Source organism: Anabrus simplex, chromosome 1, assembly GCF_040414725.1.
Source record: "Anabrus simplex isolate iqAnaSimp1 chromosome 1, ASM4041472v1, whole genome shotgun sequence".
Taxonomy (NCBI): Eukaryota; Metazoa; Arthropoda; class Insecta; order Orthoptera; family Tettigoniidae; genus Anabrus; species Anabrus simplex.
In genome coordinates this window covers 1,775,258,002-1,775,285,064 of record NC_090265.1, presented here as the reverse complement: position 1 = coordinate 1,775,285,064, position 27,063 = coordinate 1,775,258,002, and the positions used below count along the sequence as shown (strand labels likewise).

Below are 27,063 nucleotides of genomic sequence, written 5' to 3'. Positions count from 1 at the left end.
TCGAACCTACTATCTCCCGAATACTGGATACTGGCCGCAATTAAGCGACTGCAGCTATCGAGCTTGGTCACAATCATTTTTATGTGATTACCCCAATGAAGATCTTCCTTATATTAACACCTAGGTACAATGATCCCTAAAAGGAACTTTCATCCCATCAATGCAGTAATTAAAACTGAGAGGAGCTTTCCTATTTGTGAACCTAACAACCTGACTTTTAACCCTGTTTATCATCATACCATTGCCTACTGTCCATCTCACAACATTATCGAGGTCATTTTGCAGCTGCTCACAATCTTGTAACTTATTTATTACTCTGTACAGAATAACATCACCTGCAAAAAGTCTTATCTCTGATTCCACTTCTTTACACATATCACTGATATAAGAAAACATAAAGGTCCAATAGTACTGCCTTGAGGAATTCCCCTCTTCATTACTACAGGGACAGATAAAATTTTGCCTACTCTAATTCTCTGAGTTCTATTTTCTAGAAATATAGCCACCCATCAGTCACTCTTTTTTCTAGTCCAATTGCACTCATTTTTGCCAGTAGTCTTCCATGATCCATCCTATCAAATGCTTTAGAGAGGTCAATCGCGATACAGTCCTTTTGACCTCCTGAATCCAGGATATCTGCTATGTGTTTGAGTCATCAGTAAATAGACTGGTTTGATGCAGCTCTCAATGCCACCCTATCCTGTGCTAAACTTTTCATTTCTACGTAACTATTGCATCCTACATCTGCTCTAATCTGTTTGACATATTCATACCTTGGTCTACCCCTACCGTTCTTGCCACCTACACTTCCTTCAAAAACCAACTGAACAAGTCCTGGGTGTCTTAAGATGTGTCCTATCATTCTATCTCTTCTTCTCGTCAAATTTAGCCAAATCGATCTCCTCTCACCAATTCGATTCAGTATCTCTTCATTCGTGATTCGATCTATCCATCTCACCTTCAGCATTCTTCTGTAACACCACATTTCAAACGCTTCTATTCTCTTTCTTTCTGAGCTAGTTATCGTCCATGTTTCACTTCCATACAATGCCACGCTACACACAAAAGTCTTCAAAAACATCTTTCTAATTCCGATATCAATGTTTGAAGTGAGCAAATTTCTTTTCTTAAGAAAGCTCTTCCTTGCTTGTGCTAGTCTGCATCTTATGTCCTCCTTAGTTATTTTACTACCCAAGTAACAATATTCATCTACTTCCTTTAAGACTTCGTTGCCTAATCTAATATTTCCTACATCACCTGCCTTCGTTCGACTGCACTCCATTACTTTTGTTTTGGACTTATTTATTTTCATCTTGTACTCCTTACCTAAGACTTCATCCATACCATTCAGCAACTTTCACAATTAAGTATTTATTTTCCACCTAGTCGATACAATGATTGCTTAAGGCAATTTTTAATGGTCAAAAGTGGTACATGTTTCGTATATTATCAACATCTTCAGCCACATAACACTGTTTAGATGAAAAATGTATAAAATTGACAAAGTAATGCTTTAGAGGAAGTGTCCTTAAAATTAACATAAGATTGACAAGATTAAAACAAACAAATAACTCAAGAGAAAATATATAAATTATTTCTACAATAGAAAGCAGTCGTCAAGGAAACACTTGTACAATATTCCATAGAGAAATTGTCCTAATAAATATTCTTTTCTTAATAATTCATGAAAAAAGATCAATTTATAAATTAAAAATTATACAATTTACAAGTAATTATCGAAATGAAGAAATCTTGATATCACAGTGCGGCTCTTATTATTAATGTAGATGAAGATATAACTACATTAATAATAAGAGCCGCACTGTGATATCAAGATTTCTTCATTTCGATAATTACTTGTAAATTGTATAATTTTTAATTTATAAATTGATCTTTTTTCATGAATTATTAAGAAAAGAATATTTATTAGGACAATTTCTCTATGGAATATTGTACAAGTGTTTCCTTGACGACTGCTTTCTATTGTAGAAATAATTTATATATTTTCTCTTGAGTTATTTGTTTGTTTTAATCTTGTCAATCTTATGTTAATTTTAAGGACACTTCCTCTAAAGCATTACTTTGTCAATTTTATACATTTTTCATCTAAACAGTGTTATGTGGCTGAAGATGTTGATAATATACGAAACATGTACCACTTTTGACCATTAAAAATTGCCTTAAGCAATCATTGTATCGACTAGGTGGAAAATAAATACTTAATTGTGAATCTATTGAAGTGCGATACGGACCATGAAGCTGATTTTATGTAATTCAGCAACTTCTCGAGATCTTCTGCAGTCTAAGATAGAATAACAATATCATCGGCAAATCTCAAGGTTTTGATTTCCTCTCCTTGGACTGTGATTCCCTTTCCAAATTTCTCTTTGATTTCCTTTACTGCCTGTTCTATGTAAACATTGAAAAGGAGAGGGGACAAACTGCAGCCTTGCCTCACTCCTTTCTGGATTGCTGCTTCTTTTTCAAAGCCCTCGATTCTTATCACTGCAGACTGATTTTTATACAGGTTGTAGATAATTCTTCGTTCTCGGTATCTGATCCCTATCATCCTCAGAATCATAAATAGCTTTTTCCAATCAACATTATCGAATGCCTTTTCTAGATCTACGAATGCCATGTACGTGGGCTTGTCCTTCTTGATTCGATCCTCTAAGATCAGACATAAAGTCAGGATTGCTTCACGTGTTCCTACATTTCTCCTGAAACCAAATTGATCTTCTCCCAACTCAGCTTCAACTTGTTTTTCCATTCTTCTGTAAATAATACGTGTTAAAATTTTGCAGGCATGAGATACTAAACTAATGGTGCGGTAGTTTTCACACCTGTCAGCACCGGCTTTCTTGGGAATAGGTATAACAACATTCTGCCGAAAATCAGATGGGACTTCTCCTGTCTCACACATCTTGCACACTAAATGAAATAACCTTACCATGCTGGTTTCTCCTAAGGCAGTCAGTAGTTCAGAGGGAATATCATCAATTCCAGGTGCCTTGTTCCTATTTAGGTCACTCACAGCTCTGTCAAACTCTCACCTCAAAATTGGGTCTCCCATTTCATCAGCATCAACAGCCTCTTCATGTTCCAGAACGAAATTATCTACATCGTTACCTTGATACAACTGTTTCTTTCTGCTTTGTCTTCTTTCCCTAGAAGTGGCTTTCCATCTGAGCTCTTAATATTCATGCACCTAGATTTCCTTTCTCCAAAGGTTTCCTTGATTTTCCTGTATGCAGCATCTACCTTTCCCAGGACCATACTGCCTTTAACATCCTTGCACTTCTCCTTCAGCCATTCTTCCTTAGCTACCTTGCACTTTCTATCCACTTCATTCTTTAATCGCCTGTATTCTTTTCTGCCCTCTTCATTTCTAGCATTCTTGTATTTTCGTCGTTCATCGATCAGGTCTAGTATCTCCTGAGTTATCCACTGATTCTTAGTTGATCTTTTCTTCCTTCCTAACATTTCTTCAGCCGCCCTACTGACTTCATTTTTCATGACTCTCCACTCTTCCTCTATTGTGTTTCCTTCAGCCTTTTCATTTAGTCCTTGTGCAACATGTTCCTTGAAACAATCTCTCACACTCTTTTCTTTCAACTTGTCTAGATCCCATCTTTTTGCATTCTTTCCTTTCTTCAATTTCTTCAGCTTCAGATGGCATTTCATGATCAACAAGTTGTGGTCAGAGTCCACGTCTGCTCCTGGGAAGGTTTTGCAATCCAACACCTGGTTTCTGAATCTCTGCCTAATCATAATGAAGTCTATTTGATACCTTCCAGTGTCTCCAGGTCTCGTCCACGTATACAGCCGTCGTTTGTGGTGTTTGAACCAAGTATTGGCAAGGACTAAATTATGATCAGTGCAGAATTCAACCAGCCGACTTCCTCTTTCGTTCCTTTGTCCCAATCCGAATTCTCCTACTGTACTACCTTCTCTTCCTTGGCCTACCACTGCATTCCAGTCTCCCATCACAATTAGATTCTCGTCACCTTTTACATATTGAATTAAATCGTCTATCTCCTCATATATTCTTTCGATTTCTTCATCATCCGCTGAACTAGTAGGCATATAGACCTGCACTATTGTGGTGGGCATTGGTTTGGTGTCTATCTTGACAACAATAATTCTTTCACTATGCTGGTCGTAGTAGTTTATCCGCTGCCCTATTTTCTTATTCATTATTAAACCAACTCCTGCATTTCCCCTGTTTCATTTCGTGTTGATAATTCGGTAGTCTCCTGACCAAAAATCCTGTTCTTCCTGCCAACGTACTTCACTTATACCAACTACATCTAACTTTAGCCTATCCATCTCCCTTTTCAGATTCTCTAACCTACCACAACGATTCAAACTTCTAACATTCCACGCTCCGACTCGCAGAATGTCAGTATCCTTCTTCCTGATGATCGCTCCCTCTCGTGTAGTCCCCACCCGGATATCCGAATGGGGGACTAGTTTACCTCCGGAATATTTTACCCGGGAGGAAGCCATCATCAGTACATCATTCATTCAGAGAGAGCTGCATGTCCTCGGGAGGTAGTTACGGCTGTAGTTTCCCGTTGCTTTCAGCCGAGTAGCAGTATCAACACAGCTAAGCCATGTTGAGTATTATTACAAGGCCATATCAGTCAATCATCTAGACTGCCACCCTTGCAACTACCGAAAGGCTGCTACCCCCCTTTCGATGAACAGGATTGTTTTAAAATAAAACTAGACCGAGACAAACAGTTGCAGGTAGTACTGTCACGTACGTTAGCAGGATGATACTGACATTATGCCCTTCAAACACCCTATGATACTTAAATATCCTGCAATATACCCAAAGGGTGAAACAGGGGTTGTATTACAGTATTTCAAATTTTAAAGAAACTCTAAAGCAGAATACTGTTGAACAATTCTTTGAACTGAAGGTTGCCTTAAACATGGGGGAAGTTTAGTCCACCAATCAAGGCAAAGCGACCATAAAGACTGTAGAAATGACTACTGTTGTAAGAGTGAGACAATTCGACCCTCCAACTGAACACACATTGGTCTTGTGAATCCTCTTCTATGGATTATCACATAATCCACATTTTGTTGTTGTATTTGAACCCATTTCTTTTCAAATTTGACTCTGTCAATTTATAAATTGTATTTATTCGTAAATTAGTTTTGACAGACTGAAACACTTAAAAACACTTGTTTTAAAAATAATCAATTTTGGCATTATGACACATCTCAAGACCAGGCCCAAACCCAGGATTATTGGAGGTGGTGAGGAGACCTAAAATGCTGTTAGGGTATTAGTGTAGATGTGACCATCAGCACTATAATGGTTTTTCATGCAGAAAGAGAATTGAAATATTAGTGCAAATTAACAGAAAATAATGAACTGTGATTCTGCAAAGAAGGCAATTGCCGTTTATTTTATTTTACTGTATTTTGCTTAGGCTATTATGGATTTGAACTATGTACTGGGCGAAAGCCTGTAAGGTTCAATAAATCCATACTAAAACCACGCCTGCTGCACTGACCTGTCGCTGAGTTCAAATATGTGTTCCTATCTTTCTTTCACCACGCACGTTGGCTATGCTGTTAGGGTCACGTAGCTGCAAGCCTGCATTCGGTAGATGGTGGGTTTGTATACCACTGTTGGCAGCCCTGAAGATGGTTTTGTGTGGTCTCCCATTTTCACGCCAGGCAAATGCTGGGGCTGTACCTTAAGGTCACAGCCACTATCTTTCCCACCCTTGCATCACCAGAAACCTTCAATCCGATAGTGCAATGAAAACCACTAGGGGGAGGAACCTTTCTGTCATCAGAGGTATATTAATGATCATGAAGATGAAAAATATACCATTCAAATTTCTCTTATGAGCAAGTGAGGTAAAATAAAGCAACTAAAGGCAACATGTTTTTTGTGGAAACAGATAATTAGAAGAAATGTTGCAATATTGACCTTGCTGATGAATTAATGTGAAGGAAAACTTATTGCAGGTACCCTCAGGATGAATTTGGTGTCGTCCTATATACTGCATACTCACAAATAATCCCTGCATAATTTTTCAGAATTTGGCAGAGAAAAACTGGGGTGCGGTTATTATTTGCAACATTTTACAGTGCTTCTGACATACAAAAATATGGAAGTTGGTATTTTAATCCCAATTGTGTTCCACCATAAGTGAGAAGCGTACCACGTGCACATCGTGTCAGTTTAAGAAGTATCAACAGGGCTGAGTGGCTCAGAAGGTTAAGGCACTGGCTTTCTCCGCCCAAGTTGACACGTTATACAGTCCAGATATGTTTCGGGAGTAATGAGGTTATTGTTTAAAAACATAACTGTATTGCCAAAGACGAAAATCCCTATGAAAGAAGAAAATAATCATAACCAGTTATGAATGGCCACACTAATTACCAGTCTATTTACAAATCTCTCTTCTGTACACACATCCGGGAGTCCCAGCCGGTTGCTACCTGGGAACATCTATAATCCTTACTTTCACTTTCCCGAAGTCCAGTCACCTTCTACAGCCAGTGTGCGTAGACAGCTGGATTTGAACCCAGTGCCACTGGCTATGCAACACACGACTGTTCGTTGGTTCGACTGCACATATAATGCAGTACTTAACACAGTCCCGTGCAGTGAACTAAACAGCTCAACAGTATGGGATATAAACTTCATGTTGATTTGTCCAAATTGAACTGTGATTACATAGATAATTAAAAGAGTTTAACAGTTCCACCTTTTCAATGAATTTTTTTTTTTTTTTTTTTCAATGCAGTTTACATTACAAGTAAAACTTACGTGGTACTAGTTTCGACCTAAGGTCAAGGCCATCATCATTTAAGTTAAGAATTTCATCTTGTGTCCGTATTGAACTGAGAATAACAGAAGTAAACTTAAAAGGCCCATCTTTTCGATACAAAATATGTTACGCTGATTACATTTTACTTGGTACTAGTTTTGACGCCGATATGCATCATCTTCAGCCAATCTTGGGAAAAGGCATTTATACATATGTATATACATATAAAAATATATACAAAACTCATTATAACATTACACTTGAAGACATAGTTAAAATAATACAAGTTACAGCTAAAATGGAACATAAAACTTCTTGTAATCACGAGTTAAAGTCATGATAGTCACTATTCATGCAACACTCTGAACACTTTAGAAAGGTCATGTTATGCTTTTTCGTTCAAGTTAAAATCTTGAGAGTCCTGGGTTCGACCTTGAGTAACACACTTTTTTCATTAGATAAATAATCTGTTGTTTTTTACTAATATGCGGTGGTCAAATTACGTAAGAAATTCCTCTGTAAAAGATCAAAACCAATCTTGAAAAACTTGTGAACACAATTCAAATCCTCCCTGATTTCCTGGGTGAATTCTTCCCAGCTTTCCTTCTTTTCCTCTGCAATTACTTTCTTGCAATCTCTTTTGCTTCTATATATATTTTATTTTACTTTCTTCAGCCTCTTTTGTTTTCCATTCCTTCCAAGTTTTCTTCTTCTCTTTTACCTTTTCCTTCACTCTATCATTCCACAATTTTGTTGCCTTTTCCCTTACTTTTCCTGATGTTCTTCCACATGTTGTCTCTGCACTACTTACAAAAAACCTCTTAAAATTTTCCCATTCTTGTACCACATCGCTGATATCTGTCCTTGGCATCTGTACTCTCAAATCTTTACAACTTTTATTATAATTTGGATCCACCTTATTCAATACATAAAAACTGTTGTTTAGATGAAATTACAACATATATTTCAATCAGAACTAGTTTCGACTCCCCTCTGCATCATCATCAGCTGATATAGGTTCTTGGAAAAATTGGCAATCGCATAAGTTTATCTACGCCAAATTGAACACAATTTAAAACCATATTAACAACTTAAAACTGTGTTATGATTATACTGTCTCAAAGTCTATATTTTCTACAAGTCTGAGACTTGCGAGTCTTAAACCATAAACTTCTTAAAACGTGACGTAGAATCATGTGATAAATTAAGCTAATGTTTCTTCAAGACTATTTTATTTTTAAATTGTTGTTCTTTTAAATCCACGTTATTTTATAAGAGAGCAAACCGGTTTGCATACGTTTTCATCAATTTATGGTAGTCTTTGTACATTAACGGCTGATGATGTTCGCTATGCCGAACGAAACATGTTCCATTATTTAAGACACCTAATGATTATTTTATAATTCAATGAGTGTATTGTATTGAGTAGGTGGTTGTTAATAAAAGGATTTTATAATTTTAATATATTATCCTCAATACGGTTCTATAATGAGATTAATTACATGTATCCTAGCATTTTCCGAGTTTGAACCATATTTGCCAACATTTTAGGTTATTATTAAGATGGGGTCGCCACTCCCATATGCATTTTATGACCTACTGCCAGGTATTAACTAGTCCGCTCCTACACAGTGACTACTTCCTTTCTATAAACATCATAAGAACCCATGAACTTTCTTCTTCTTTCTTACTTTTTGTAGATATGTACTTACTAAGCATGATAATTTTGAAAAGTGTCTGGATATAAATCCTTGAGATGTAATAAATTATGCATTTTTATCTTCATATATGTCAAAATCCTTTCAGTCACTACATATTTCCGTGATTTTTCCTTGGTGGGTCGGTAAGTCACTGGCAAGCATATAGGAAGGATCTCTCCTCATTGCTGCTTCACATATTGTTTCATATCGTTTGTACATGCTTTATTCTTAAGATCAGTAACAGCATTACTGCTTTTATAAATGAAAGTGTTTTTGAAATCTTCCAATATTATAAATGTTATTCTTTTCAGAAGCTTGTGTTTCACCGTTTCTAAATGTAGGTTTTTTAAAAGCAAATTCTATACCAAAGAATATTTCATAATACAATTATTACAAATTTACGATATTATACAGGGTGGCGCACGAATAGTTGACACATTTGAAAAGCAAATATAAACTGCAACTTATGTACTATGTTATTAAAATTTTGCGCACACCTTCCCTGTTTCAAGTATATAACTGTAGAGGTGACACTGCTGCTTTGTTTCTGAATGCCTGCATTTTAGTGAGTATTCTGCCATGGCCGATCACGGCTCGTTAGGTTGGTACTTTTCGTGCACATCTGTAGATCAAAGATGCATGGCGGTTACCCGCAGCCATTACCACGTGGTTATGATAGTGGTGCCATTACTATCAATTCAAGTTTTCATATTTATTTCATGGCTCGTACATGCACATTGTGCGGTATTGTGTAGTTAACGAGTTAAGGAATGATTCGTACATTCAAGGTGGATTTATGTGCGTTCTTTTAGGTGTTTAATTGCGTATCAAAGTGCGATGAAACTAACCTTGAGCTTTCAAATTAAAGCTGGCTGACTTTGTAGACGATGCCGGCAGTACATGCAAGTGGATACCAAAATAACCTGTGTGAACTTGCAATGTAATGTAGCCTTCCTTTTCATTTTTCTGTGAGAGTAATAGGTAACACTTTTCTGGGTGGGTCGGTAAGTCACTGGCAAGCATAAAGGAAGGATCTCTCCTCAATGCTGCTTCACATATTGTTTCATATCGTTTGTACATGCTTTTCTGCTTCCTAAACATGCACCCACGTTTGTAAATTTAATTTCCAGTAATTTAAAGCATCAAAGAAAAGTACAATAAGTTCCACCTTTTCAATACATTATATTATGTGACAGTTTTCAATACGGAACCTAAATATGAAGTTTTTAACTTTAAATAAGTAATTTAAAGGGCGAAAGTTCAGTAACTACAGCACTTTTTTAGCACAGACATCTAGGCATGATTGCACTGTCATTTGTTTCTTTCTCTCAGACTTCTTGCAATAGTTATGATAGTGCGGTGCACAGGGCTGCCAACTCTTGACATTAAGAACTAGTCTTACATTGTTAGGTGCGGCAGTGCTAGTTTCAAACTTACAAACTAGCGGATTAGTTTGGACTGTGACCGAGTAAAGAGGGTCTGGGGGCACAACCCCCAGGTTACGGCTGCGAAGCGGCTGTTAGGCCTCTAGCATACCGTATGGTTATAGCAGTGCACTCAAAAAGCTGAAGTGATTTATCATGCCGGCTAATGACAAAGCTATTGGTCTGGATTGGTTAGGTCCAACTGGTGACAAAACCATTGGTCTGGGTTGGTTAGATCCAGCTAGTGACCAAACCATTGGTCTGAATTGGTTAGGTCTGGATAGTGACCAAACCATTGGTCTGGATTGGTTATTGTCAAAACCATTGGACTGGGATCAAGCAAAGGGGGCTTTGGGGCGTAAGCCTCCAGGTTAGGGCCACAAAGCAGCTGTTAGGCCTCAGCATTCCATACGGTGCAAGCAGCGCATTCAAAAACATGCAGTAATTTATCATGCCTACTAGTAACAAAGCTATTGGTCTTTATTGTATATTGTTTTGTTACAGATTGCATTTAGTTGTGTTTTATTGTGCGCAGGTTAGTAACGGAATGCATTTCACTTGACTGCTGGGAATGATGTCATATCTGATTGTATCTCAGCCAATGGAAATGCTACGGCGCACTTGAGCAATGAATAATGGCGTGTGATAAAATATATTAGGTTATAAAAGTAAATGTACTTCTGAGAACTGGGGGTGGGCCCCTGGCTGTCATAGTGAACACATCTCTCCTCTACAAGGTATTCTACACAAGATTTGTAACATTTAAAATCCCTTATGATGTTATTAAAGTTATACTACACATACTGAATTTCTACATTTTAATGGTTCATTGTGATCTCTATGGTGACTTTATATCATCAGTATGCATTATGTGACGTGATCATTTCCTGCTGTAACCCATGGTGTGCTTAGTTTGTCTTTTTACGTCAATTTAAATGTCAGATGTTGGCCCGTGACGTCATTCTTTCATCATGGCTGACCTACAAGTTGAAGGCTATGATGTTAAAAACATGGCTACCATGACAAAAGAGCCGTAGTGCTTGGCAAATATTTGCATTTAGTGATTACCTGGCAAAAAAAAATCATACTTTTTGCAACTAAGTTCCTTCTTTGGACATGGCAGAATTCGCCCTTTAGGGTACAAAATTTCTGAGACCTGAACTGGAGATACAGTTCGCAAAACTTTTAGCGATACTTCGTTTTACGGGGCTGAGGAGTAAGGAGGGAACTACCCCGGTTCCGGTAATACTGCCAACTGAATGGAAATGAAATTTGAATTGAATCAATAGAATGATAGATCGATATGAATTTTCTAAACCGTTGGTTCCATGTAGGAGTTCTAGGTTGTTCCTGTGATGTACCTTGATTTTCCTGACTCAAATTCAAGCTTAACACTAGGTTTACCGCAGCGGTCAAAATGACCGTTTTCAGTTTTGTTTTCTCTATCACTCTCGTTATATGGTTAAAACATACAAACCCTTCGGTGGCTTTTATTGATATTAAGTGTACTTTTCGGCATATAGCTTCAAAATCCCGTAACTCCTTTCTAGTTAGCGCTACGAGGTCATATACCTACTTTTACTGGACGGTCATTTTGACCGGTATTGCAGTAGCTACCCGATCAGACTTTTGTGGCATTCATTTACTACGGGATATCATTCTAACAAGCTGTTACAGTGTACTTTATTACCGTAGTATCGAATAGAACTTATTGTTGTGCTGCAATGGGACAGCTGTTGGCTCTTTTCAAACAATGATACAAGTACACCGACAGGAAAGTATAGTCAGTATTTGTTCAGTTAAAAGGTGTGCAATCGTAAAGAGCAGTCAATTGTCGTGTTCACTCGTTACAAACATTCAAACTACGTTTCCCGAATGTTTGTAATTACCCGGAAGAAACATATTTTCGCGTAGTCTGCAAATGGATGCCGAAATTCTGAAGCATAAGCATATAATTTCCCCATCACAATCATGCGATGAATCTGGGACTGATTTACACCTCGATAATTGCAAAGACGTGTATAACTTGACAAACAGAAATAGTTCGGATAGTGATTCTAGTTGCTTCGAGCCTGTAGAATTTTCACGTGAACATGTAATCACACAGCAGCCTTCCACTTCAAAGGTTAGGAAACTATCCGTCAAATGGCGATGCACGCACACTAGCAAAGCAGCTTATGACAAAGGTAAGCCTATTTGAAGTTAGTCATTTTGTATTTACATAATTCTGTGCACAGTGTAAGTAAGTTTGGTATTATATTTTGCAGGTGAAGGAAACACTAAGGAAGATAATGAATTTACTGACAAGGAGCACGATATCAAGTACAGAAGGCCGAACATACGCTGTGGTAAGTCAACATATGGGCGTGGTCAGCACATGACGGTCGGCGAGGAAGAAGTCGCTTTGGATGGAACAGTGCGGACTCTTGTTGATCTAAAAGCCTGCCAGGCTATCGAGGACAGTAAAATGTACTGAGGGAAGTCCGAGGTCCCACAGAACATGCAAAACGCTACATTGAAGGAACTTGTTCCACTACAGCTTGTCGTCTTTTTATTGACGAATCCGAGCTGCGCCACATCGAATGATATGAGGTTGGAGCCTGCAAAGTTCTGAACAATCCTGAACGGACACTTTCTTTGGAAGAATTGGACGCTGTCATTGGTATTTTATACGAACGCGGAACTTATGGAGCTGACACGAACGTTCTCAAACTGTGGTCACAGAAGTGGGGTCCTGAAATTTTCTTCCGAACTGTGGCACGAAACCATTTCCTGGATATCATGAGGTTTCTTGTATTTGATGGAAAATCTACCAGCAGGGACCATCTGAAAATTGATAGATTGGCACTTGTATCTGTTGTGCGGGACAAATTTACATCTAATTTTACTATTTGCTTCAGACCAAGTGAGAACATTACCTTGGATGAACAACTCTTTCCAATGAAAGCTAGATGCCCATTTATGCAGTATATGGCCAATAAACCAGAAAAGTTTGGTATGAAATTTTGGCTGGCTGTCGATGTGGAAGCCAAGTATGTTGTAAACGGTTTTCCCTATCTTGGTAAAGATGAAACGCGACCCACCGATCGGACCCTAAGTGAATACGAATTATTGCGTCTTGCTGAGTTTTTTACCAATCAGTGAAGAAGTGTGCAATGGGAACAAGACAATTGAAAGGTATGCAAACTGTAGAAAACTGGTCTATGGTTAAGTTCACTTCAAAGGTGACCAAGCAAAGTGTGTGTGTACAGTGCGACAAATAAGTTGAAAAGCAGAAAGTGACATTCATGTAGATATGTATATAATGTAAGCTAAAGTATGTAAGAATAACATTCTGCCTTACTAGTGTACTTATTTGTTTATTTATTTATTTATTCATAATAGTTGTTTACAAATCATGCATGATAATAATTAAATTATGGTCTATGATTTTTTATACTCAATTCGAACCTTTTTCTGGCACCAATATCCTCAGGAAACGAATACGAGCCACTATCGGTCAAAATGACCGCTTCGGTAAAAGTAGGTAGAAAGAGTGTTTGGTAATCCTAGTGTTAACCTATATTTTGACTTTGCTGTGTAAATAACAACTATTTTAAAGTGTTACAATTATACCGCCAGATGTCTCACGGTGATGCATAATGGTTTCATATTTTTGTGTCAGAGGTTGCCAATACGAATCTCGAAGATAACCGAGGTCTACCGATTCAGCACTTGAGAGCCGAAGTATCACTAAAAGTTTCGGGTACTGTAGTCTGCTTGTATACGGGACAGAGCAGTTTTCTCATTTTCGCCTAATGCAGCAGCCCTGTAGCCAGACATGATGCAAGCTTTTTTGGACACAATAGGAAACGACCATGAGCAACACAGAAAATGGCCACAATTCACAGATTTACAGAGTACCAGTTTTTATTCTGCAATATAAGTCAGAATACTTCTCAGGGCAAGATACTGCATTCCTGGCATGCATACAGGAAGGATCTGCTACTTCAGGTAAATTTTTCTCTTTCCTAACATGTGGCCCGAGTAAAGAAGCACAATCCTTGCTGTCTTTAACACATTTTATCACATTTAACACAGCAACAGCCTATGAAATATGATTATAAATGTTGGTAGCAAAAGACTAAAGTAGGGTTAAATAAGTTTTCATGAAAATTTTAAAATCGTTTTAAACCTTGAACACACCTGCAAATCCATGATCCAAGTCCCATAGGTATACTGAAGACACACCACCTTCAAAATACATTTCTCTATACTGATCAAATGCATGGTTGGCATCGATCTCCAATTTCCTAAGACGTTCCGATGGCATGGAACCATCTTCTAGAGGAGGGTCATACGTATTACTCCAAGGAGACCTGTGAAGTAACATATTATGTAAAAGTATACTGATATCCTATGAAGATTTTGTTCTTTAACTTTAAAGAGGGTGAGCATATGATAACTTCACACAGACGTTTTTCTCTGAAAGAATTAATGCAATGTTATAATTTTACTTCTCTTTCTTTTCTGACTTTTCCCAATTACCTGGCATCAGCACTAATGTAGATTAAGCCCACTTTTAAGACAATGTCAAGTGTTATACAGTGTAACTAAAATATTTCATAATACATTAGAATAGCTCTGCTTTAACACTTTAGCCTACTAGTTTAAGCATTGAATTCATAACATTAAATGACTTTAAAACACTTTTCTCTGTTACCAGATTATCATTTCTTGACCATAAATATGTAATTTCTTGCAATCATTACTATTAATACTATACGCTAATTTGCTTATATCAACCTTTCAAATTGGCAAAAATATAAATAAATAGTTCAGAGACCTGTATGAATCACCATCTCTATTGTAGTCACATAAAAGGTAATCTTTGCCCATTTCCTTATCTCGAGCAATTTTTAGAGGTTGGTCCACAGATGACAGGAGGTCTTCACATAGGCTCGGCACCAAGTCAATTAGGTCACTTAAGTTCTTCTCTATCTGTTGCGGAGGCAACCGCCTCATTAAATCTAATGCACAGTCCATTTGCTGGTCCGTCTGCAGGTAAAAAAATTGAACAATGAAAATCGGAAAGTAGCCTTGTGATTACAAAGCAATTAAATCAACATCTCTTCCAAAATCTGAAAAAGTTAGTCCATACTGGAAACAGAATGCAAATGCATATATTGATAATGATATACTAAAGATGGACCTAACCTTAACATTCTCAACATTTGTAAAATGCAAAGAACTGAACATTTATTGAAAAGCAATATAAATTCCACAATTGAAAGCTGTGAAGCATATTTACTACGTAGTTACACTCTGATATTCTTGTCACACAACAGTTCAAATTCTGAAATATTAATGACAAGCATATCTGCAGAAGACACTCATTCTTAGTCTGATATATAAAAAAAGCATTCTGTCAGAAACCAATGCAGCACTGCAGTTGACGTATCAAGCCTTATGATCAAAAGTGTGAGCTAAAACCATTTTTAAAACTGAACTGTGGCATTGTATAGGTTATTTCTAGTCCAAAGCATATATGAACAACTAGAAAAGGGGTGTGAACGTAACTTTACGAACATCACTTTTCCACGGTACAACATGAAACATATCTGTAATATAGTTTCAGATGAATATAAAATTAAGCCCCACAACCCGTATGCACGTACCATTATCTTCAAAATGTCCAATTTCTTTCAATATTTACACAATAATAAACGATGTCATACACCTGTTCACGAGAAAAATGGTGACTACACGACAGATAGCCTACTGTCGATTGTTTAGTCAAAATCACGTTGAATGATAAGATGTGTTGATAAACAATAACAACGGTTCGTTTTCTTTCACCAGGAGAGCAATAAAAATTAATTATGGACCATGTTCAAATTCTTGAATCAAAACTATCAGAGACAACAACGATAACAGTATTCCTTTTGTTGAAATGTTTCCGGCCACCCATCTCCCCATTGAGGAATGAAGAGTATCTAGAAGGCCAGTTTCCAGGCAAGCATAGTAATGTGAATTTTACAAAAAGGGTCGTGACACAAATGAATAATTAAGAAAAGATAGGTCACAACAGCAGCCGGCGTAAAGCATTACAGGATATGAGCATAATATTAATCGTAAATATGACCTTGATTATGAAATATTCTCCAAGTATTCAATACGGTATGGCAAAAAGGTATTCTTCGGAGGCCAGATTCATAGAAGTGACGCCATATTTAAGACGCCGGGAATAATGCTGATGACCTCAATGTCAATGGCCCTTACACTAAATCCAGACAGAAAAATCACTCCACATACTCAGGCTTGTTACCGCAAGGCATTAGGTCTATATCTATGGGAAACCTCAAGCAAAGAAACCAGAGTTGTCGAAGGTTTTCCTCATCTAAAATCGCCAAAATTACTCCTATGGTACCCAAGAACCCAGCGAGATCAACCACCCCTGTGGGGTCAGTGCAACATATCTGCAGTATCTCCTGCCTGTCTTAAGAGGCGATTGAAAGGGGATCCCACAGGCTCTCAACTTGGGAGCATGGATTAGAGACCAACAGGCACCTAGCTGAATTTGGCATAGCTTCCACTTAATTGTGCCAGGGTTCTCACTTTCCTTCTTCCTACCTGACCTTCCTTGGTAAACTCTTGTTCACTTTGACCCTGACAGTACCGGTATCAGGTTTGCGAACCCTAGGGAATATTTAATTTTCACGCCCTTTGTGGCCTTTCCCTTTCTTTTGCCGATCATTCTTCGAAGGATAAGCCCTCTTCCTGTTTTTCCTCTCTGATTAGGATAAGATAGGATGGTTACCAAGTTGTTCTTACTCTTAAAGTATCACCCCATTAGTTAGATTGATGTAGACAGACTGAAACAAACTTTCTTTTAGTATGACATTCTGCCGGGCTGAGTGGCTCAGACGGTTGAGGCGCTGGCCTTCTGACCCCAACTTGGCAGGTTCGATCCTGGCTCAGTCCGGTGGTATTTGAAGGTGCTCAAATACGTCAGCCTCGTGTCGGTAAATTTACTGGCACGTAAAAGAACTCCTGCGGGACTAAATTCTGGCACCTCGGCGTCTCCGAAAACCTTAAAAGAGTAGTTAGTGGGACGTAAAACAAATAACATTATTATTATTAGTATGACATTCTTGTTTTTTCTTTGCCTTGAGCCCCAGAGAAACTTGAATTTCAAGAGATAAGAAAGATTAAATTATTTTAAAAATTCTCCTAAATATCTCCACAACTGAGGTTGGTATCAGAAAAGGCATTCGGCTATTAAAAAAAAAGTCTTATAGTTTCATCTCATCTGACCCTATATAAGGAAACGGGACTAATAGTTAGACGTACATACAATTTTCTTAATTACTTGCAAACTTAGAGATATCAAGGCCACGAAGTCAGTGTAGGAGACTTGTACACTCCTTGACTCCTTGGCTGCTTAGCCAGCTTAGGGTCACCCATCTCACATTGGTCTCAGACTAGAATAACTTTTTTTTTGCTAGGTTGCTTTATGTCGCACCGACACAGGTAGGTCTTATGACGATGATGAGACAGGGAAGGGCTAGGAGTGGGAAGAAAGTGGCCGTGGCCTTAATTAAGGTACAGACCCAGCATTTGCCTGGTGTGAAAATGGGAAACCACGGAAAACCATCTTCAGGGCTGCCGATAGTGGTGTTCGAACCTACTATCACCCGAATACTGGATACTGGCCGCACTTAAGCGACTGCAGCTATCGAGCTCGGTGCCAGAATAACAAGGTTTTTCCTAAGATACATGTGAAATTTCATTGTTTGTGTTCTTCTTTTGTTTCTTTCCTAACCACCTTCAGTTTTAATTTCCCACGCTACCCAATCAGTCTCTCTACTTCAGGAACCCCTTGTGGGTGGGAGCGGTAGAATAACCCCCATGGTATCCCCTGCCTGTCGTAAGAGGTGACTAAAAGAAACCCCAGGGGGTCTGTACTTTGGAGCGTGGGTTGGCGACCACAGGGCCCTTAGCAGAGTCCTGACATTGCTTCCACTTACTTGTGCCAGGATCCTCACTTTCATCTATCTTATCCGATCTCCCTTGGTCAACTCTTGTTCTTTTCCGACCCTGATGGTTTTACATATGGAGGCTTAGGGAGTCTTTCATTTTCATGCCCTTCGTGGCCCTTGTCTTCCTTTGGCCGATACCTTCATTTTCCAAAGTGTCGGACCCCTTCCATTTTTACTCTTTGATTAGTGGTATATAGAAGATGGTTGCTTAGCTGTACTTCCTCTTAAAACAATAATCACCACCACCACCACCACCACCACCACCACCACCACCACCACCACCACCTCTCTACTTGAGGTATTTTCCAGGTAATCACAACTTGCAAGTATGGGGTGGCAACCATGGCCTCATAGTTAAGTCTAGCATTGCTTCCACTATCGTAGGTCGATCAAATATAAAAAGGATTTTTGTTTCTGAACATCAACAGTTGGTAGAACTGGCCCCGTGCTTCTGCTATGCTTAGGCGGGATCGTTAGGAGTGGGGAGAATGTGCTGCTAGATATTTCCCGTCGTTTTGTCAGTAACAGTCATGATGTCAGAGCAACAGGTGCACCCCTCCACTGCGCAACGCATAATTATAAATTTTCTTGCTCATGAAGGAGTTACAGCAGCGGAAATTTGCCAGAGACTGACTGCACAGTTCAGTGATCATACATTGTCAAGGACGCATGTGTTTGCCTGACATAAAATGTTCAAGAAAGGATGAGAATGTGTGGAAAATCAGCAACACGATCACCATCCTCGGACCAGCATTACAGATGAAAACATTTGTGCGGTTAAAGATGTTATTGATGACAATCAACAGGCAAGAGTATCAGAAATTGCAGAACAAGTCGGAATCAGTTATGGGAGTTGACAAGCAATCATCACAAATGACCTACAGTACTGTAAAGTGTGTTCCAGATGGGTCTCTCACCTTTTGACCGAAAATCTGAAGTTGAGACATTTGGAGGTCTGTCAGAGGCTTACAGCAAGGTTTGATCATCCTCCTTACAGCCCGGACTTATCGCCCTGCGATTTCCATTTGATCGGACGACTTAAAGAAGCTATATGAGGGCAACGATTTGAAGATGACGAGAGTGTGGAAGACTTCGTGTGCAACTGGCTGGTGTCACGACCTTGTTCTTTTTATGATGAGGGCATCAAAAAGCAGTCCATACACTGGGAAAAATGCATTTCCAAAGCATGAAACTATGTGGAAAAATAAATTGTAATTGCCTTGTTTTTTTCAATAAATTAATTTAAATAAAAAATAAAATCCCGTTTATGTTTGATCCCCCCTTGTACCTGTGCCAGGTTTAATTTCATATCCTCTTTAATTACTCTCATTTCTAGGGAGTCTGTCATTTTTCTCCTATGGATGGGGGTGGTAGAATAACATCCATGGTATCCCAATCAATCAATCAATCAATCAATCAATCAATCAATCAATCAATCAATCAACCAATCAATCCTGATCTGCATTTAGGGCAGTCGCCCAGGTGGTAGATTTCCTATCTGTTGTTTTGGAAATTTATTCAACATCTCCCTTGGTAAGTTATTCCGATCCCTAACTCCCCTTCCTATAAATGAATATTTGCCCCAGTTTGTCCTCTTGGTTTCAGAAACGGGATAGCCACAAGATAACAAGATACAGTTGGGACGGTCAGTATAGATCAGTGATAGACCTTATCATCACAGATAGGTCAAGTGGAGAAAAGGTGCATGATGTAAAAGTGATACCTAGTGAGAGCCTTGATAGTGACCATAGACTCCTCATTGCAGACCTAAAAGTCACCAAACCTATCATTAAAGTAGACAAGCAGAAAAAACCACGAATTAAAGACTGGAAATTGAAAGATGTGGAAGTCAAACAGCAGTTTCAAGAGGAAATCAGAGCTAAAATACCAATAACAGACACAAAGAAAGGTAATGAAGAATGGAATGATTTTAAGGAAAGTCTGGTTGGTAGTGCAGATAAAATATGTGGAAGAACAAGCAGAAGAGTGAGAGAGAAAAGAACATCTTGGTGGAATGATAAAGTGAAAGAAGCCATAAGGAAAAGGAATAAAGCCAAAAACTTCTTGATGTGGCTAAGTCTGACAGAAGAATCAACAGTGACCAAATAGACAATAATAAATTGGAAGAGATAGCAAAGGAATACAGATACAGAAAGCTGGAAGTCAAGAGAATTGTACGGGAAGAAAAAGAGAAAAGTTGGAAAGAATTTACAACTAAACTGGAAGAAGACAGTAAAGGGAATATGAAAATGATATATGAATAGTTAAAAGTAAAAGATCAGATAAAGAAGCAATTACAGCTCTGGAGACAGCAGATGGGAATATAGTTCGCAATATGAAAGATATCACGGATACAATGGGGCAGTATTTTGACAAGCTCCTAAATGGCCCTAAAGAGATCTCTGTTGAGGATGTAGGACAGAAAACAATTGAGGAAGATATCCCAATTACATGGACAGAAGTAGAACAAGCTCTCCACAGGATGAGAAGTGGTAAGTCAGCAGGAGCTGATGAAATTACAGCTGACATGATTAAAGCTGCTGGTCCACCAGGAATACAGTGGCTGTATAGAGTTCTCAGAACAATATGGAAGGATAATGAAATACCTGAAGATTGGACAAAAGGGGTGATAGTTCCTATCTTTAAGAAAGGGAGTAGAAGGAAAAGTGAAAATTACAGAGGCATTACCCTCCTATCACACGGCCTTAAAATGATGGAGAAGATCATTGAAGCCAGAGTAAGGGATATACTAGAGCCTATCTTAGAAGAGGAACAACATGGTTTTAGGACTGGAAGAAGCACAACAGATCTGATATTTGCTTTGAGGATGTTGGCAGAGAAACAATGGGAAAGAGGAAAAGACCTAATTATTGTGTTTATGGACCTTGAAAAGGCGTATGATAATGTTCCTAGATCAACTATTTGGAAAAGTCTTAGAAAACTTGGTGTACCTTATTAGGAAGATCCAAATGCTATATAGTAATTGTAAAAGCTGTGTCAGAATTGGAGATGGTCACTCTGAATGGTTCAATACAACCAAAGGAGTACAACAGGGAAGTGCCTTGTCACCACTTCTATTCATAGCAGTTATGGATGCCATTTTAAAGGAACTAAAAGGAAAAGGTAATAAAGATCTTCAGGCTCTGGTGTTTGCAGACGATGTGGCAATATCGGATGAAACAGAGGAGGGAGTGCAAAATAATCTGAATGCATGGTGTAAGAAGTTTGATGATTATGGAATGAAATTGAACCCATCAAAAACAGTAGCATTAAAAATCAGCAGACATTATACAGAATGCAACATAAAAATACAGGACCACCAAGTTGAAGTAGTACACCAATTCAGTTATTTAGGAAGCGTAATCGCTAGTAATAACAGAGCTGAGATAGAAATAACAAACAAAGTAACCAAAGGCTCTAACTTTTACAGCATCGTTAGACACCTACTATGGGATCAGAAAGTCCCACAAAGAACAAAAATGACCCTGTACAAGTCATATTTCATTCCTATCCTTACATATTCTCTGGAAACCTGCACACTAACATCAAAGGATCATAGTAGGATTCAAGCCTGTGAAATGAAATTTCTTAGAACTGCCCTCCAAAAGACCCGACTTGATCATGTGAAAAATGATGAGATCCGATCTAACCTAGGTCTAAATGAATCGATGGAGGAAAGACTTAGGTCATCTAGACTTAAATGGTTTGGGCATGTTAAACGAATGAATAGCACAAGGTTACCATGTGCTTATTTGGAAAAGAGAATAACAGGTAGAAGACCAGCTGGAAGACCAAGAAGAAGATGGATGGACCAACTGAGGGAAGACGTGGAGAGAAGAGGATGGAATTGGGAATCTGTCTTGGACAACGAAATGTTTTTGAATAGGCAACTTTGGAAGACGCTCGTTTTCAAACACCCTACCCGGCTCGCTGGAAGGGCAAACCGATGATGATGATGATGTCCTCTTGAATTCCAGCTTTATCTTCATATTGTGATCTTTCCTAATTTTATAAATGCCACTCAAACTTATTCGTCTACTAATGTCATTCCACGCAAGCTCTCCGCTGACAGCTCGGAACATACCACTTACAGAGAGTTACAATAATTGAAAATCTTCCACCTTTATGATACTTAGTCGAGCAGCTCTTCTTCTTTCTCTCCGTCGCCATAAGACCTATCTGAGTCGGTGTGACGTAAAGCAACTAGCAAAAAAAAAAAAAAAAAAAAATCTTTCTCTCAATTCTTTCCAACCCAAACTTAACAAATTGAGCTGCTTTTCTTTGAATTTTTTCCAGTTCCTGAATCAGGTAATCCTGGTGAGGGTCCCATACACTGGAACCATACTTGAGTTGGGGTCTTACCAGAGACTTATATGCCCTCTCCTTTACATCCTTACTTCAACCCCTAAACACCCCCATGACCATGTGCAGAGATCTGTACCCTTTATTTACAATACCATTTATGTGATTACCCCAATGAAGATCTTTCCTTATATTAACACCTAGATACTTACAATGATCCCCAAAAGGAACTTTCACCCCATCAACGGAGTAATTAAAACTAAGAGGACTTTTCCTATTTGTGAAACTCACAACCTGACTTTTAACCCCGTTTATCAACATAGCATTGCCTGCTGTCCATCTCACAACATTTTCGAGGTCACGTTGCAGTTGCTCACAGTCTTGTAACTTATTTATTACTCTATGGAGAATAAAATCATCCACAAAAAGCCTTACCTCTGATTCCACTCCTTTACTCATATCATTTATATATATAAGAAAACTAATACTGCCTTGAGGAATTTCCCTCTTAATTATTACAGGGTCAGATAAAAGCTTCACCTACTCTAATTCTCTGAAATCTATTTTCTAGAAATATAGCAACCCATTCAGTCACTCTTTTGTCTAGTCCAATTGCACTCATTTTTGCCAGTAGTCTCGCATGATCCACCCTATCAAATGCTTTGGACAGGTCAATCGCGATACAGTCCATTTGACCTCCTGAATCCAAGATATCTGCTATATCTTGACGGAATCCTACAAGTTGAGCTTCAGTGGAATAACCTTTCCTAAAACCGAACTGCCTTCTATTGAACCAGTTATTAATTTCACAAACGTGTCTAATATAATCAGATAGCATGCCTTCCCAAAGCTTACATGCAATGAATGTCAAACTTACTGGCCTGTAATTTTCAGCTATATGTCTATCACCCTTTCCTTTATACACAGCTCCTCCGACCAAACAATAATCAAATTACTTCAGATATGGTACTATATCCCATCCCCTGCCCGTGGTAAGAGGTGACTAAAAGGGGCCCCAGGGGCTCTTAATTTGGGAGCGCAGGTTGACTGGCACAAGTAAGTGGCATTGTGGCAATGCTTCCACTTATCAATCAATCAATCAATCAATCAATCAATCAATCAATCAATCAATCAATCAATCAATCAATCAATCAATCAATCAATCAATCAATCAATCAATCAATCCTGATCTGCATTTAGGGCAGTCGCCCAGGTGGCAGATTCCCTATCTGTTGTTGTCCTAGCCTTTTCCTAAATGATTTCAAAGAAATTGGAAATTTATTGAACGTCTCCCTTGGTAAGTTATTCCAATCCCTAACTCCCTTTCCTATAAATGAATATTTGCCCCAATTTGTCCTCTTGAATTCCAACTTTATCTTCATATTGTGATCTTTCCTACTTTTATAAACACCACTCAAACTTATTCGTATTGAACAGGTGGACTTATAATATTGTAATAATACTTGAGACATACCACTTAGTCGAGCAGCTCTTCTTCTTTCTCTCAATTCCTCCCAACCCAAACTTTGCAACATTTTCGTAACGCTACTCTTTTGTCGGAAATCACCCAGAACAAATCGAGCTGCTTTTCTTTGGATTTTTTCCAGTTCTTGAATCAGGTAATCCTGGTGAGGGTCCCATACACTGGAACCATACTCTAGTTGGGGTCTTACCAGAGACTTATATGCCCTCTCCTTTACATTTTACTAGAACCCCTAAACACCCTCATAACCATGTGCAGAGATCTGTACCCTGTATTTACAATCCCATTTATGTGATTACCCCAATGAAGATCTTTCCTTATATTAACACCTAGATACTTACAATGATCCCCAAAAGGAACTTTCACCCCATCAATGCAGTAATTAAAACTGAGAGGACTTTTCCTATTTGTGAAACTCACAACCTGACTTTTAACCCCGTTTATCAACATACCATTGCCTGCTGTCCATCTCACAACATTTTCGAGGTCACGCTGCAGTTGCTCACAATCTTGTAACTTATTTATTACTATATAGAGAATAACATCATCCGCAAAAAGCCTTACCTCCGATTCCACTCTTTTACTCATATCATTTATATATATAAGAAAACATAAAGGTCCAATAATACTGCCTTGAGGAATTCCCCTCTTAATTATTACAGGGTCAGATAAAGCTTCACCTACTCTAATTCTCTGAGATCTATTTTCTAGAAATATAGCAACCCATTCAGTCACTCTTTTGTCTAGTCCAATTGCACTCATTTTTGCCAGTAGTCTCCCATGATCCACCCTATCAAATGCTTTAGACAGATCAATCGCGATACAGTCCATTTGGCCTCCTGAATCCAGGATATCTGCTATATCTTGCTGGAATCCTACAAGTTGAGCTTCAGTGGAATAACCTTTCCTAAAACCGAACTGCCTTCTATCGAACCAGTTATTAATTTCATAAACATGTCTAATATAATCAGAAAGAATGCCTTACCAAAGCTTACATACAATGCATGTCAAACTTACTGGCCTGTAATTTTCAGCTTTATGTCTATCACCCTTTCCTTTATACATAGGGGCTACTATAGCAACTCTCCATTCATCGGGTAATAGCTCCTCTGACCAAACAATAATCAAATAAGTACTTCAGATATGGTACTATATCCCAACCCATTGTCTTTAGTACATCCCCAGAAATCTTGTGCCAGGATACTCTATCAATTCTATCCGACTTTCCTTGGTCAACTCTTGTTTATTTTTAGACCCTGATGGTATTAGGTTCCCGAGGCTTAGGGAGTCTTGCATATACACACTCTTCATGGCCCTTATCTTTCTTTTGCCGAAACTATTTCCCTTTTTCTTGTGATCCGTGTTAATAGAGGATGGTTGTCCAGTTAGACTTCCTCTTAAAACCGTTATCACCACCACCTCACCATAGTTATAGCACAATTATGCCTTCTATCTGTCTCACATTTCCTGATGTCCTACTACTTAATTTTTCTGCACTGCTGTTAAAAACTCTCTTAAAATTCCTTGATTCCACTTCAACATTCCCTATCTCCATTCTTGGTATTAACTGTGTTAGTTAGTTTACCCTCCTGTCTTTAATTTTCCACTTGTGCTTTCATGTCTCCCAATATCAATATTTTCTCATCTTGTATTCATTCCTCCACTGCTTCAGCTCCCCTTCTGTATTACCAGTTTGTTGAATATAATACTTGAAGTAAATCCCTTATTCCCTATCTCCAAACGTATTGACAGAATGATGATCCTTCTTCACCTCTTTTATATGTTCTTGTCTGTCTTCATCAAGGTCTTACCTACCCAAGGATGTATTTAAGGGGAGGTTCCAGGGCTTCTAGAACCCTCCCCCATAAAAATATTGGTGTTTGGCTTTTTAATAAATAACATACATACATCATCATAATAGACCATTATGCCTTTCAGCGTTCAGTCTGCAAACCTCTGTGAATTTACTAAACATCGCCACAATCCTCTAATAGAAACTAGTGCTGTAGCCTCATTTAGTTCTATACCGCTTATCTTTATATTGTTAGAAACTGAGTCTAACCATCGTTGTCTTGGTCTCCCTCTACTTTTCTTACCCTCCATAACAGAGTTCATTATACTCCTAGGTAACTTATCCTCCTCCATTCACCACACATGACCTCACCACTAAAGCCAGTTTATGCACACAGCTTCACCTATCGAGTTCATTTCTAATTTAGCCTTTATCTCCTCATTCCAGGTATCCTCCTGCCATTGTTCCCACCTGTTTGTACCAGCAATCATTCTCGCTACTTTCATGTCTGTTACTTCTAACTTATGAATAAGATATCCTGAGTCCACCCAGCTTTCACTCCCGTAAAGCAAAGTTGGTCTGAAAACAGACCGATGTAAAGATAGGTTTGTCCAGGAGCTGACTTTCTTCTTAGAGAATATTGTTGATAACAACTGCGAGGTCACCACATTAGCTTTATTGCACCTTGATTCAATCTCACTTACTATATTACCAACCTGGCAGAATTCACATCCCAAATACTTTAAATTATCTACCTGTTCCAGCTTTGCATCACCAATCTGACATTCAGTTCTCTTGGATTTCTTACCTACTGACATCAATTTAGTCTTTGAAAGGTTAATTTTCATACCATACTCATTGAACCTATTTTTTAAGCAAGCTTTCGGCACAATCTGCCATTAAGATCAAATCGTTAGCATAGGCCAGATTGCTTACTACATTTCCACTTAACTGAATCCCTCCCTGCCACTTAATACCTTTCAGGAGATGATCCATGTAAACTACGAACAACAAAGGTGAAAGATTACAGCCTTGTCTAACCGCTGTAAGTGCCCTGAACAAACAATTCATTCTAATTAAATAAATAAATAAATAAATAAATAAATAAATAAATAAATAAATAAATAAATAATCATCATCATAATCATTTTACAGTTCCAGTTTCCCGGGTACTGCTGGCGAGCCTCTTTGATTCTATCTTATTGAGCACGTTCTGTTGTTAATGACGTCCTCCAGTGTCCTTCCCTGATCTGCAATGTCCATTTTTACGATGTCCATCCAGTGGGTTCTTGGTCTTTCCACCATCCATTTCTCTGCCACATGTCTCTCCAAGTGATCATATGCTGTCCTTGTTGGCTCCATCCTCATTACATGCCCAAACCACCTCAGTCTGGACATGCTGACCCGATCTAACAATGATGTAACAACTCCAGCTTCCTTCCTAACCACACATTTCCTTAACTTGTCCAGTTTGGTTTTTTGAATTGTGGACCTAAGGAACTTCATCTCGGATGCCTGCAACCTTGATTAGTCTTAGT

At 38.4% G+C, this 27,063-nt stretch overlaps 1 protein-coding gene across 1 annotated transcript in view; it reads right to left on the bottom strand.

The window, feature by feature from the left end:
* The window catches only part of cpb (F-actin-capping protein subunit beta), a 40,533-nt gene extending 24,669 nt beyond the window's left edge, over positions 1-15,864 (bottom strand). The window contains exons 1-3 of the mRNA XM_067138621.2: positions 15,585-15,864; positions 14,753-14,964; positions 14,113-14,285 (exon numbers count right to left, since the gene is read on the bottom strand). Of these exons, the coding sequence (XP_066994722.1) occupies positions 14,113-14,285; positions 14,753-14,964; positions 15,585-15,587 (388 nt within the window). The 5' untranslated portion in view covers positions 15,588-15,864. The remainder of the gene's footprint in view (positions 1-14,112; positions 14,286-14,752; positions 14,965-15,584) is intronic.
* Positions 15,865-27,063: the final 11,199 nt, after the last annotated feature.